The 14,127-nt window shown below is 42.5% G+C and overlaps 1 protein-coding gene across 2 annotated transcripts; it reads right to left on the bottom strand.

Annotated features, from left to right (window-relative positions):
* Positions 1-1,162: 1,162 nt before the first annotated feature.
* LOC109470597 (protein Jade-3-like) lies at positions 1,163-12,117 on the bottom strand. Of its 2 annotated transcripts, XM_019769567.1 has the most exons (15): positions 11,734-12,117; positions 9,951-10,025; positions 9,142-9,252; positions 8,457-8,718; positions 7,948-8,096; positions 6,883-7,031; positions 6,618-6,680; positions 6,315-6,433; positions 6,004-6,109; positions 5,678-5,743; positions 5,344-5,445; positions 5,075-5,208; positions 4,585-4,705; positions 4,235-4,360; positions 1,163-3,766 (listed from the first exon to the last, which is right to left on the bottom strand). In XM_019769567.1, exons 2-15 carry the CDS (start codon positions 10,021-10,023, stop codon positions 2,270-2,272), a joined length of 3,078 nt encoding a protein of 1,025 aa, XP_019625126.1. In that variant the 5' UTR covers positions 10,024-10,025; positions 11,734-12,117; the 3' UTR covers positions 1,163-2,269. The 2 variants fall into 2 exon arrangements, with proteins under 2 accessions (XP_019625126.1, XP_019625127.1); XM_019769568.1 differs by lacking the exon at positions 9,142-9,252.
* Positions 12,118-14,127: the final 2,010 nt, after the last annotated feature.

Genomic DNA, 14,127 nt, shown 5'->3' on the forward strand with positions numbered 1-14,127 from the left:
TAATAAATGTCTCATTTGCAGAGAAATCATAGACCAAGAAATTATATTCATGGACCCTAAATGAGCAGGGTGATTTGCATATTTCAAGTAACCTATCCCACAAGTAACTTTTGTAATGAAGTACACAGGACAAGGTTTTGTGTATTTCTGTAGATAATGAATACCTGTTCTTTCTGCAACCAAATGTTGACATAGTCGATATACAAGTTTGGGGCAATACAGGGAACTTCAGAGTTCCCTTAGTTATTGCTTTCTATGTCATGTAGCTTTTGTTTGCTCCCATAAGTAGAAGGGCTGCACGTTTATCCGGAAGTCTCTTTTTATAGTTTACAGCAGCTTGCTTTTTCATTGCCAGGAACAATCTTGGACTTTTACTGATAGGAACATAACCCAGAATTAGCAACTATGCATTCTTTTAGGAAGCTTTTGGGCGAACAAGCCATTGCCTTTATTTTGAAGACCGTTGACTGACATTTGGGTTAGTCGCCATTTTCCTGTTAACATGACATCTAGGTATTTATGTAGGAGTTAAGAGAGCCTATTGTACTGTATAGTAAAGAGTGAACATACGTGTAGTGTACTGTTTATATGCTGTATACACTAGAAGCTTGGGACCATTGGTTATAACCAAGTTCTCCACATGTTTTGAGGGAAAAGGACTTCCCTGTTGTTTAGGAAGGCTTGATACTGAGTATCAAACCATACCAGCTTTCTGTTGATGTCATAGTTTTGATAATCTTTATAAATAAAAACAGGAGAAATTGGGACACTGTAGGGCTGCGTTTGTGGCTGACACTGGTAGTGGTAAGTTGTAGTGGTTAGCAACACAACTTCTGTACTACAAAGACGTGGCATCGGGCGGTGTAACGGTTAGGCTGTTTGGCCCAGACACCAAGGTACCGGGTTTGAACCCGACACGACAACATTGTACCCTTGGGAAAGGAGGCACTTCATGCAGCTTTTGTCACTTCACTCAGGTGAAAATGAGTACCTAGCTTACGTAAGAAGGGGATGAAGTCTGCCATCTCTTTCAACTGCCTTGTTCATTTAAAGTGCCTGCATTGGTGTTTTATTTTTCTGCCACATTACAAAACTTTATGGGAGTCAGCATGTGCTAGCAAAGCTATATGGATCACACACACCAAGCAACACCACAAGGTATCCATAGTGACCAATTGTTTATTGCTAGAAATTTGCATCTCTAACCTGTATCTGACATTAACACTGAGTGACACATACAACGTCATGACCAAGTGTCCCATGTTTTTCCATTCATTACATCTCTCTTGGGACTATACACTGTACACATCTTTTACATATTTAACACAGCTACAAAAATATGCATTAGGAAATCATGAAAAGAAATTAATGATTCATTATTTTTTCCATACATTTAGTAGCATATCAACAATTTTGACATTTCTGAACAGCTATGAATGATAGAAGTTTTAGAATACATGTAAATGCTTTGAATATGACAACAGGGCTCTTTTATATATGTTAAGCATGGTGGCTGAAGACAATATGAACACAATAATATGGGTGGAAATGATAGATTAAACTTTGATCATTTGTAAGTCATGGCAGTAGGCTGTTTTTCAACAGTGTAGTAATATTGTGGTCCATGCCACAACACATTATATAGAAAACAGATGTTTCTAGTTCCAAAAAACAAGTTTTGAGACTTGACAATGGAAAGAACAGGTGCTTCAATATGGTTTTAAAAGATAAATATAGTCAAATGATCTTTAATACTAGTTGATCCCATGACTTAAACCATATACATAAGCAGCTTTCATAAGACAGGTACAATGAAGAATGGTATGAAGTACAAGTCATGGCAGTAACATAAATATACTCAACATCAAGGTGAGATTTTGACATATGTAGGGGTCACATTTTCTATTTGCAAAAGAAATTTACGCTAAAGAGAAAAGATTCATTTATGCTAAAATTTAGAAATTGAAAAGAAAGTTGAGAAGTCAGTCTAGTAAAGGAATTAATTTTTCATATCAAGTAACGCTTCATTGTTGAAAAAGATGTTTATCTGCAGTAATACATGTACCATAAACATCCCTGCAACTTGTTTTAAAAGTTATCATCTTTCATAGAACCCAAGAAATCAGCAAGCAATCATACCGGCACTATCTTCTGAGTTATAATGTTTCTATAAGCAGCTAAATTTCTTGAACCAAACACAGTTGTTCTGATTGGGGAATTTAGTAAGCTACACTTTCCTAAAAACTTTTAATAACACAAACCACCAGCGTTAGCTTCCAGAGTTCCAGAAGCGAGACACGGCATCAGTTATTCGATTCTTGATGCTTTTTGGTTTGGAGAGGCCGACGGGAGGATTGTTTAACCTAGCATTGGGAGACCCTCGACTTAGGGGAGAGCCCTGAAGTCTTGCCTGTGGCGAGTTTCTCATCCCTGGAGAATTGTGAAGGCTTCTATTGGGCGACCGATGCGGCAGGTTCTGACCGTACCTGGAGAGGCGGTTAGCGTGGGAGAGTCCTGTCGTTGACTCCGAGTCCGAATTATGCTCGACGTCAATTTCGTTGTCGGAGTCTGAGTCGATGACGACCGTGGGGTATTTCTGGGGCGTGGGCCCCGATTCGTTACTACCGGCTGGACTGGTGCTCCTACGCAAACTCACCTCCCCGTCAACGTTGTCATACTGGAGATGGGAGCCGCTCGTTTGGTTAAAGTGGTGGTCCATCCTCTTCTTGGATAGCTGGGTGGGAGAGGTGCTGAGGGGGAGCCGGCGGTAACCGTCCCGACCTCGGTCACCGAACCTCATCGGGCGCTCCTGCCGATCCTTCAGGGGGGACTGCGACTGCAAGGGCGACTTCACCGGCTTTTGCTCAATTTTGGACTGATTTACTGCATTAGGGCTAGTTTTCTTGGGGATTCTGTACCCACTGAGGTTACTTAGGCTTATTCTCGGTGCCGATTCCTTGTACGACCTCTTCCCGTCCTCGTTTCTGGAACTCCTGTGGTGGGACGGCGACAGCGCGTCCGACTTGGGGGACTTACTACTTTCTTTCACTTTCGGTGAAGTTCTGGGAGAGGTTCGTCTCTCCAGAGCATTGGGCGATCTTTTCACTTCTCTCGCCAAGGAGGAAAATCTAGAGGACTCCCTACTTTGCGGAGACGACCGCGTGTCGTTCTTGTATTTTGGAGATGTCCTTCTTGAGGGGGATCTCGAAGATTTGACTGGAGGTGACCGTGACTTTTCTTTAATGTTGGGAGATGTCCTTCTCCCTTCTTGGTGCCCTGAGACGTTAGTAGGTGATGAGGAATGGTTTGGACTCCTGCTCTTCTTGGGAGTTGTGTCTATCGAAGCAATGTATTCGTCGAGCTTCCTTTTCGTCACTTCGTGCTGCGGGAGGAAGCGTCCGTTTGCCCGGTCCCGTGATCGGTGTTTGGAGCTGTATTTGTGCTTCCCCTTGTCGCCACTGCCTCGTAACAGCTCCATCTGAATGCTCAGCCCATTTCGTGGGCTTTCTGAGTCTTTCTGCTCATCCAGCGAGGGACTTTCCTGTGAATTTGATGCCTCTTCCTCTTCCTCCTCCTCCATGGTGTCTTCTGTGGAATGTGGTTCGATTTCTGGTTTAGGGTCGCGGAGAGGGAGAGTGCTGATGTCCAAGTCTTCCCACTCTTCTTCTACCACTTTAAGAGTCTTGTAGAATACCTCCTCAGCAACCCGACACTGCTGCCTCTTTAACTTCTCCCGTTTGCCGACCATGTAGCACAGGTTCCGTACCTGGGAGGGACAGAGGAAACACATCGTACCATTAACACTCCATTGCCATATTGCAGACACAGATGCAAATACAGTACTGAAACTGGATGTCAGAAAATTGTTTCGATTTTCATAAAGGGATGAAAACAGCAGGAAAGAAAACGAAAGTCATGTATCAGTTCCGTCATGGTCTAGTAGCATTAACACTATATTGCAGACATAGATGCAAACACAGAACTGAAGCTGTCTGTCTGTCGCCGTCTGAGAAAACTGGACATGTTTGCAGAAGTATACGATTGTGGCAGTTGCAACAAAAAGAAAGTCAGCAAATTACGTGTTCCCCATAATGATAAGTATGCTGAAGTGACCGCGAAGACCACGAATGTTACAGTACCGCAAAAAAAACTGTGATTCACAGTATTTGGCCAATTTCTGCTCTTTCCAGGTGCTTCCCAATGCCTGGTAGAGTGTATGAGTAGTAGTACGTACCCTCTCCAGATCCTGCCTGAGGTGCATGAACATCTTGAGTCTGCGGTACAGACTGTCCTCCTCAGCCTGACTCAACATGTCGGCCTCTTCTGTCTTGGGCATCACCAGGGGGCGGTTAAAGTTTGCCTGCAGGTAAAATGTTCCCAATGTTATAAATGTGAACAAATTGCAAGTACAATGGACATAGTGGTAAATGGACTTCAGCTGTGATAATTTATAAGACAAAGGCAGAATGTTTATCAATATCAATTTGATACAAAACACAGTGCCAAATCTCATAACCACCTCTCCAAGTTGCTCCCTGAAAACATGTATGATCAGTGTTTGAGAGGTTATGGTCTGTATCTCACCTTTCTCTTGAGTTTCCAGTACTCGCACACCACATCTACCACATCCTCCGGCTGTTCCAGGGCTGCAGCGATCTCTGATGGAGTCACCAGGGTGTAAAACTCCTCCTCTAGTCTCTCCAGTCTGGGAAACACACAGAAACAATGTTTCATGTCTGTATTACATCATGACACCAACAAAAAGCATGTGTGGTCCAATGGAAGGCAACTTCACCTTCTGAACAAAAATGCTGAGAGCTTGAATATCTGCTGTTTTGCTAGCCCAACCTGCATGCTACACAATTGCGCTAGAAAGGATCACATTATTTCAGATTCATGTCCCATTGATTGTACTTGTCATACATATAAACAGAACATCATGTCTGTCCTTGTCACAACCAGTAGACGATAAGCTTTTCATCTTAAACTGGATCTACAGACATTTCATTCACAAACTTTACATCCAACGGAAGAACACAACATTACTTCAGGGAAAGGTTACGAACTCCTTTACCTGTCAGCTCTTTCATTCCTTTTTTCCTCCTCCGTCTTTTTCTTGGGTGACAAAGTTGATGAGGATCTTACAGTGGTCTCAGCCGCCCCATCTGTGACTCCTTGTCTTTTTTTAGTGTGCTTGGGACAGTATGACTGGAAAATAATTAGACACAATAATTAGAATGCATACAACCTAACACAAAATGTCTAACACCAACATTTAGCAGGGCAGGGCAAGACCAGGGCAAGAAGTTGAATTGCATACTTAATAATAATGAAACACCTTACCTTAAACTTGACCTCTTCATCTAGACCTTCTAATACAGTCTTCATCTCCAGACCATTTTGGAATGCACAGGTGACGTGGAAGGCTACCTTACAGGTGGTCACCTGGAAAGTATGAAAGGAAAATCACTAAAATTCAACACTCTTAACATCACAGGTGTCTTATCACATCTTATACACAACTACAACCAGCCGTGTGTAAAATTGCTTTCACTGATCAATGTCTAAACACATAACAAACATAAAAAACATCCACTCATAACTTCTTATGATTTCATCCTCACACTTTGAGTAACCTTAAACATAAAAAATTTGCCCAATGAGAAGACAAACGTACCACACACTGTATAGGAGCCCCGGTTCTCTCTCTACACAAGCAGCAAATCAGGTCCCATCTACTGGGCTGTGGGGGAATAGTACAGGTCAAAATTAAGGACCACAGGAAGAATAGCTGAGATGTCAAGTTAAATTGTGAATCCTAATAAAGTCAAGTAAAGGCAACCTGTATTACTGCAAACTTTAGAACTTGTTAAGTATAGCAAGATCTATTAACATGACATAAGAGAGACACAGACACACACAATCACTACACAAACACACAACAAACACACGAGCATGCACGCACACACACACACATACATACACACTAACGAACATACTTACAGGGATCTGGGAGATCTTACAGACTGGCTCCATCTTCTCAGGAACCCCTATGCTGACCTCGGGTACCCACAATGCACAGCTCACATGGCACCATTTTGTTCCACTTCTGCAGAAAGCAACACAACAACCGATTAAATCCAAACACAAAGGAAAAAAAGTACACGTTATTCTTCTTAATAATCTTACTTTTATTCACTCGTTTCTATACTTTCTCACGTTTGCCACATGCCAATTTTCAGGAATACAAACTTACTGTTCCCAAATATTCCTACAGGAAACACAACAGATCACAAAACACAGATTATTCCCACCTTGTGCTCTTCATGGCCCCTCCCTTCTTGGGACAGAGCAGACATGTTGGTGTGATCCCGAGGGCACACGTTCTACACACCCAGCTGCCTTCTGGGATCTTCTGGATACCGTAGCACGCCTGGGTGACAAAAAACACAAGAAAATTACCTCAAACTTTAATCAAAAAGTGGGGATAAAATAATTTTTCAGATTTGGATACAGACTACACACCTAGAATCTCTAACAAGAGTCTACACTTAAATATCTTATGACAAAACAGGGTTTTAGCATACAGGAAATCTAGAGGTAAGTGCAACACCTACCTGGTGAACACAGATGTTGCAGCTGTCACAAAATACCATCTCATTCCCCTCCTCACAGTCAGGCTGAGAAGAAATATACATGTAAATCAACCTATGAGCAACCTAATGAAAATTTCCTAAATCACCAGTTACCATGGTGACAGCTGTCTGATCCAAGTCATTTACCTTATTTGTTTGGAAAATGGAGCAAAGAAAAACACAAACAAGCTGCTGTTTTAATTTAGAAACAACAAACAGTTCCAGGAACATGTTTAACCCAACTCACCGATCTGCAGACATCACAGATGACGTCCTCGTCATACTCTATCCCCAGCCCCTCCTCTGTCTCTATCGTCAGCTGCTTGTTCTCGTGGCACTTGTTCTCCAGCTCCTCTATAACCCGCTCCATCGTGTACTCATCTATGGCTGCTTCACCTGAAATACATGGGTAATCTCTCTCTTAATAAATAGCTTACTTCTCATATTTGTTTCATTATACTCTCTAAACCAGCTTTTCAGATGGCGAAAGTCTTATCTCTCTCTCCAGTATCCAGTTTAACGTCTTTTTTTCCCCAAAACTGGGTGTTGGACGTGCTTGCATCAAGTGCAAGTCTTTTTTGAAGCAAGCTGTATGCCCTTCATAACGCTAACCCAAACCCTAGTAGGGCCCAGGATCCCTCTAACTAAGGGGGGGAAATACATGTTAAGTGATTGAACCTGGGTCCCATTGCTTGACAGTCGGATGCTCTACCACTACACCAAACAGATACCCGCTCCATCGTGTACTCATCTATGGCTGCTTCACCTGAAAAACATTTGTCATCTCTCGTAATCAAGAGCATACATGTACTTCTGAGAGCAAGGAGTCAAGGATTTGTTTCATTCTACTCTCTAAACTGGCCAGGCAGACTTCTCAGATGGCAAAGCTCTCTTATCTTAGGCCAATTCAAGTACCTTTTGATAAAATTTAAATTTGAATTGCCTTTTTTTCTCTCTCTCTCTGTCTATCCAGGTTAGCGTCCTTTTTCACCGAAACTGGGGGTTAGATGTGCTTGCATGAAGTGCAAGCCTTTTTTTAAGCAACATTCTTTTTTTACGGCTGGATGCCCTTCCTAAAGACCAACCCAAACCCTAGTAGGGCCCAGGATCCCTCTATCTGAGGAGGGAAATACGTGTTAAGTGCCTTTCCCAAGGGCATGTCCGAACATGTTGGTGCATGTCCGGACATGTTGGTGCATGTCCGGACATGTCTGGGTCCAACCCTGGGGACTGAACCTGGGTCCCCTTGCTTGACAGTCAGATGCTCTACCACTACACCACACAGAATATGAAGAATGAATGCAGTCCTTACCCGTAACTTCTCTCTCGGTGTTGACGACCGTGAGCCAGTGTAGGTCTGTATCGTCCAGGTCGTACCTACACGTGTTGTCAGCCAGCTGCAGGGTCACACTACCCTCACTGTCCTTCTCAGGAGCAGACAGTTTCAGCAACTTTCGAGGCCTTCAAAAACATGATGCAAGAGAGAATTGTCAGATTGTTATGAAGGAAACAGAATTGTAACTGACTACAGATAAAGAGAGGGCATAGCCATCATCATCATCGTTCTTCCGGATTTTAAAAATCTGGTGAGGTACATAGATAAAGTCATTCCAGAACTTCATGGCAGTCACCAAGGCAGGCCCTGCAAAACCGATGTCTCTTTCTATCATAGACAATTAAGTAATATGCAGTCTTCCGACTCTTGTGTTTTTTGGCGGGTAACCACCATTCAAGGGACTACATAAATAAGGCAGCAAGGGGCAACTACTAGTATAGACTAATATTGTCAACCATCCACCACAGAAATACGTCAGAACTTACATCTTAAAGCAGCCTTGTTTCTCCCGTGGAACAATCTCCTTCATGGTGGGGTGTGGGAACATGTCAGGGTTGACAGGCACCTGCACGCCGCGCTCCCACTCCTGTTTCCACGTGTCCGTCATCACCAGGAAGTCCTCGGGCTGCAACTGCTGCGAGTCGGGCAGCTTCATCGCCGAGATCAGGTCCTTACGGAACATCTCCGCAGGCTTGTTGGAGTGGAGGCTCCGCTCCGACGGCGAGCCGAACTTGGAGAACTGGGAATCTGTGGGGAAAACAACCACCAAACCACTGACAACCAACCTTTGTTGCATAAAGTATGGCAGGGAGTTGAGAGACAGTCTTGTTGAAGACTGTGCAGGCCAGGCCTCAAAATGAACAAAATGTCCCCTACAGTCCACTAAATGTGCGAATGCATCATTCAACTACCCTGAACAGTCCAAAGCTTTGTATTTTTTTGTATTACAATACGGTATCATACAGCCATATTGCAATGTTGATGTGGAAAAGATGGTGAGATGAAACAAAGTTTTGTACATGCGAGGAGAGACAACATGTTACAATTTATTGTTTTCCAGAAGCGTTTTCCATAAATTTTCCCTGGTGAAAGGAAGTTTCTGTGATTAGGACACATTGGGATACTGTTGAATTCGAGGCCTGGCAGACAGAGAAAGGAGAGGCGTGGTACCTGAGACGGGGTCCTGCTCGCGATCGTTGGTGGACAGAGGCAGGGAGCAGACGCTCCCCGAGGCTTGGGAGGTGCTGCTACTGGGACCCTGCAGGCTGTCTGGGGAGACAGCTGAGTCGGTACAACAGGGGGGGTTACCAGGGAGGCAGGGCATGGCACACATGGTGTATGGTACACTTCCAGTTCATTGGGCTAATGTTAGATTAGTCACACATAACACACTATCTATGAGACTAAACAATACGCAGTCAAGAGTAAGAAAATACTACATTGGTAGGAGTTCAGCAAGAAGCCTAAGACGCTGTATTTGATCCTAGAAAAACTGTACAGCTTGATATGCATTCTCAGAACAGTATAGTGTTTTTCCTTTTAAAATGATAACTTTCAAATTTTCCAAGATTCAACAGTAATGCTTGACAGTAAACTAATGCAACTCCTGGGATACTAAGAATATATAAAAAATGGAAAGCCCAATTTTCTGTGTAACTCAGCTAAATCAATAATAGATTCAGTAGATTCTATGAAACTTTAATATAGAAATTTTCTATATTCAGTTCTAGGAAAGTCCAGTGTCAAATATTGAATGGACAAACTTATCTGTGCCAAGGCTGTGCAAATATAGTCTAACCTTTTGACCACTTGCCAATTGATACATGCAAAACGTGTGGCAGGAAGCCAATAAGGGAACTGTGACTCTCTCAAACAATTTCCCACAGCTACTTCCAGTTTAAAATTGTTAGGCTAAAGGCCTCAGGCTCAGGATGTCTGAATGAATGAATAAATGAATGATAATGAGAAGGAGTACATACCTCTAGACACCTCATCGTCAGTATCGCTCCCATCACTGCGACTTCTACGCCGTTTGGGCGCCCGCCGCTCCATGACTAAAAAAAAAGAAACGCCAGACACATCAGCAAATCAATAAGTGTAAATGCTAACAAGGATACATCTCCCCGAAACTGTTACAACAGGATATCATAATCAGACACATCAACAAAACAAACATGCTCAAATTGCTGCCAACGATGCAGAACTGAACACGCATCTTACTCAACAAATACCATGTGGTAAAAGGTTCTATTCCGAAACTCCTTTGTGAAAATGAGTTAGAAACACATTGCTTGCTGAAATTAAAAACCCAACACCATACCTCTAAAAAGGAATAGGTACAACCTTTATATATGTGCATTATCATAAGATCACTATAGATTAACACACACATTTTAGCTCTATTGTTCACACAAATCTGCTCATTTGCATGACAATAAAGCTTGTAAGCGTACAGACCTGCAGGGCTCAATGGACTGGTGGTTTATATCTGGGTCATGTTACGGCAAAAGCGTACAGATTTCTGTTACCTCCAAGCAGATGTTGAGGTGAAAGATTGTAACATTTTCATGCAACCACCAAAAATGGGGCAGCCAGAAAACATTACAGCTTAATCCAAATATCTGCTTGAAGATTGCATCATCATTACATGTTTGTATTCACTGTCTAACCAAGGAGGTCCCATTTTTAACCTTGTTTATCTAACAGTAACACTCTGAATGTTTTTGTTATCTTTAAGATGTGTTTAATGAATTTGCATGTGTATTGGAAGCCCTACAAAGTATGTGTATTAGCAGGGCAGCTCTAATCAAGGATTCAATTCCAAATATCACAGTTCATAACAAAACACTGACATGCTTAGCTCGACTCACTGTTTACAAGTACATAAGGGTCACTTGGTGACGAAGGCAACAGGGAAAATTAAAAGAATATTACGATAATACATGCTTTATTTTTCGACCAAAAATTCGAAGTACATTGTAATAGAATACTAAGTTGTACAGAGAAAATACAGAATGTTTTAGAAATGATGCATCTGTTTTAATTTGTTTTACCACTATGAAAAACAGATGATCAACATTACTAGTACCTGCTTGCTGTAAACGAGCAATAAGTGGGTATGGCGTGACAAAATGGTGAAGAAATAAAACATCTAAGTCTGTTTCTCCCTAGCTATGCTATGGTTTCTTTAGCTCATAACGAGGGAGAAGGTATTTCCAACCCCCGCCTCCGGATAATTTGGTACCGCCCACTATTGTATTCCACACATGACCTCATTGACCCGAAACTTTACATGCGGTGGGGCCACTCTTCCAACCACCCGCCACTCGACACACCCTTAAAACACGTTTAAAACGTAAAACCACATTTCTCAGAGTGTTTACACGACTCTGAGAAGTCGGTATGTAGTTTACTAGAAGATGAGTAAGTAAGATGGGAGGCGGGAAGAACTATTTCTTGCCGTGATAGCTGAACGTTGCGTAGTTGGCGCGAATCCAACTAGCGTTACTTGAGAGGGCTTCACGAAAACTGATACAAAGGGAGAAAATTTGACAACGTGCTCGCGGGCGCGATGAGCCCGGTAACATGCCTATAACGGTCGCTGTCTCGTGATATTGCCCCTTGGTTTGTGACATGTACAAACATAATCACAACATATGTCTGACCGACATTTTTCACCCATATTGAAAGATTTGTGATGAAGAATTTTCAAACGATCGGTAGCAATTTTGATCTTCACAAGGGATGTCACGATATACATACCTTTTTGTAGGGTTTGAAATCTCAGCTACGACGGCTAGGCAGCCGTCGATCCCAACCAAAACAGCAGGCGCTGCAGGAATGGCGGGTTTTCCGTTGGATAACGAGGGGAGATGTTGCACTTTGTCCGTCCGCGCCAAGAACCCGCCTTCCCCGAAAAAAATGGCTCCAAAAACACAACCTAATTAGATATTCAAACTCAAATTTTCTACCAATCTGCGACGTGTTACGTCAAAAATCCAAATCGGTAGCCTTGCTCGACATCTTAGAACTACGATGGAATACAAACTGTCGTCAGGAGTCCTTTAAATCCTGAGGAAATCATCAATTTTGGTCGGTGCAAAAATTTGAACCAAGAATGAAGTGGTGCAGTCGCCATGATGATGACGTCACTGGCAGGTTTGGGCTGTCACGTGACTTAATTGGCGAGATTTCACGTGAAACGACGAGAAGTGTATAGAAACTTGTGAGAAAGGTAAAATTTTCGTTCTTTCTGGTATTTGTTCTTGATTTCTGCTTGTTACAGAGGAAAGTCAAGCGGCTACTACGATAGAAGAACGTGCGGTCAGTTTGAGTTCTATTCTAAATGCCTGGAATCTCTTTTAGTGCTCGTTCACGCCTGCATTCTGCTTGCCCTGCTGCTTAGCCATGCCTCTTTCTATCCTCATGTCATGCATGATATAAACAAGTTACTGCAGTTGCTACCCCTGTTGCTACCCCATGCACTCAAGGATTTAACCTCCTTGATGTTGATGCACCTATGGTAGGTACTCAAGGACATTTACGATGAAGTAGTAAGTTCTGTAGAATTATACCATTGTTACACTTACAGCTTTATGTTTCACTGTTTTGGTTATAAAATATAATTTTATGACCACAACTCTTTAATAGACTGATATGTTACATCAGACGTTGCAGCTGACACAAGTTTAGACAGCGTAACTTACTTAAATGTTACAGTTGTGCCAGTTTCATGTTCTTTGCTATACTTAAGGTATTTACTTGATTGGCACCTCTGCAAACTTGTCATTTATACGTCATGCATCAATTGGACATTTTGTTTCCTGTTCTATGCTAGATGGCAGGAGGAACACCAAGAACCAAGCAGGGAGCAGCTACTGTCAATGGCGTCCATACCGACATTGTTTGTACGTCGTTTGGTGACTCCGTTTTTGTGGTGGTGACACAGTACCAGAAACTTGGCACGTTAGTCCAGGTCGTACCCAGCGTTTCCGTGGACGGCACATCGGCGCCGACTTACACGACGCGAGTGCTGCTGGGAAAAGACGAACCAATGACACACGTGTTTGCAAGGAGTCTAGGAGAGAAGATTTGTCCAAACAATGGGCACAAGCCACTTACCTTAGCTGTCGCGCTGAAGGACTGGTCACCACAGGTTTTACATGCAACGGAGGAACTTGTCATCCAAAACAAAGTTTGGTAGTAAAGGGGGAACACTAAACAACTGCAGACAGGAGTCCGCAAGGCATCACATGAGCTGGATTTTATACTTCACTTCCTCAAACACAACCTTACAAAGTTTTACACCTCTTTTACATCTGTAACATTAATGTTACTAGTATGTCCTTATACATGGGACCTCTGGCTCAATGTTTTTACCTATTCAAATCAAAGGGCTATAGCCTGCGGAAAGGTGTTGACTGGTTGGTTGGGATTGAAATCCCTTGATGATTCAGAAGGAGGATTACTAGTCCATTGAACCATATTACAAACAACTTACATGTACTACAGTCAAAATTGTGAAGGATTGAGAGAACACAATGATACAAGGAGAAACTGGTTGCACAACAACACATTTAATTGCTGTTCTCTGAAAACAACATAAGGAAACCTTCATGTTCAACAGTAGAAAAGGATGATTTGTAATATTTAAGATGTTCACTTGGTACAAAAAAAATACTTAAGGTTCAAAGGTACACGATGTTGTCTTCTTGTAATGGTACATACATGTACCTATTGCTGTGTATTTAAACTGGAGTTGAATGTCTTGACTCTCTGGTCAGGACTAGTAGTTGTATGTCCTCCATCCAGCACTGCTGGTGTTGAGGGTATTGAAAGGTGCATCCTATGACCTAGTGACCTGGTATCCATCGCAATTTCATCTCTGTGGGCTTTATCTAGAACTTACTCTTTTGGCTGGGGGTTATTATTCTGTTTCCCCATGTAGTAGTAGCCATGATTTCTGTCCTTCAAGAGGAAGGAGAATGAAGGGAAAGGGAAACAGAATCATAGAAAATGCTGCCAAAAAAAACAAGAATAACCTGCAAACATAACATCTGCTTGGTGAGTAGAGGCAAGTGACCCTATGAGCTAAGATAAGGATGGATCCCAGGCTTGTGATCTAATGTAATTTTCACCCTAGCCTAAACATTGTCT

The sequence above is a fragment of the Branchiostoma belcheri genome, unplaced genomic scaffold, assembly GCF_001625305.1.
Source record: "Branchiostoma belcheri isolate BF01 breed outbred unplaced genomic scaffold, Haploidv18h27 scaffold23, whole genome shotgun sequence".
Taxonomy (NCBI): Eukaryota; Metazoa; Chordata; class Leptocardii; order Amphioxiformes; family Branchiostomatidae; genus Branchiostoma; species Branchiostoma belcheri.

Excerpts from the sequence above, each read along its gene's own strand:
- LOC109470597 (XM_019769567.1), bottom strand. The coding sequence starts at position 10,023 with ATGGAGCGGCGGGCGCCCAAACGGCGTAGAAGTCGCAGTGATGGGAGC. Across the intron at positions 6,110-6,314 it reads GGGGCCATGAAGAGCACAAG|AAGTGGAACAAAATGGTGCC; the intron begins GTGGGAATAATC and ends TGCTTTCTGCAG. Across the intron at positions 5,744-6,003 it reads GTAAGATCTCCCAGATCCCT|CCCAGTAGATGGGACCTGAT; the intron begins GTAAGTATGTTC and ends ATTCCCCCACAG.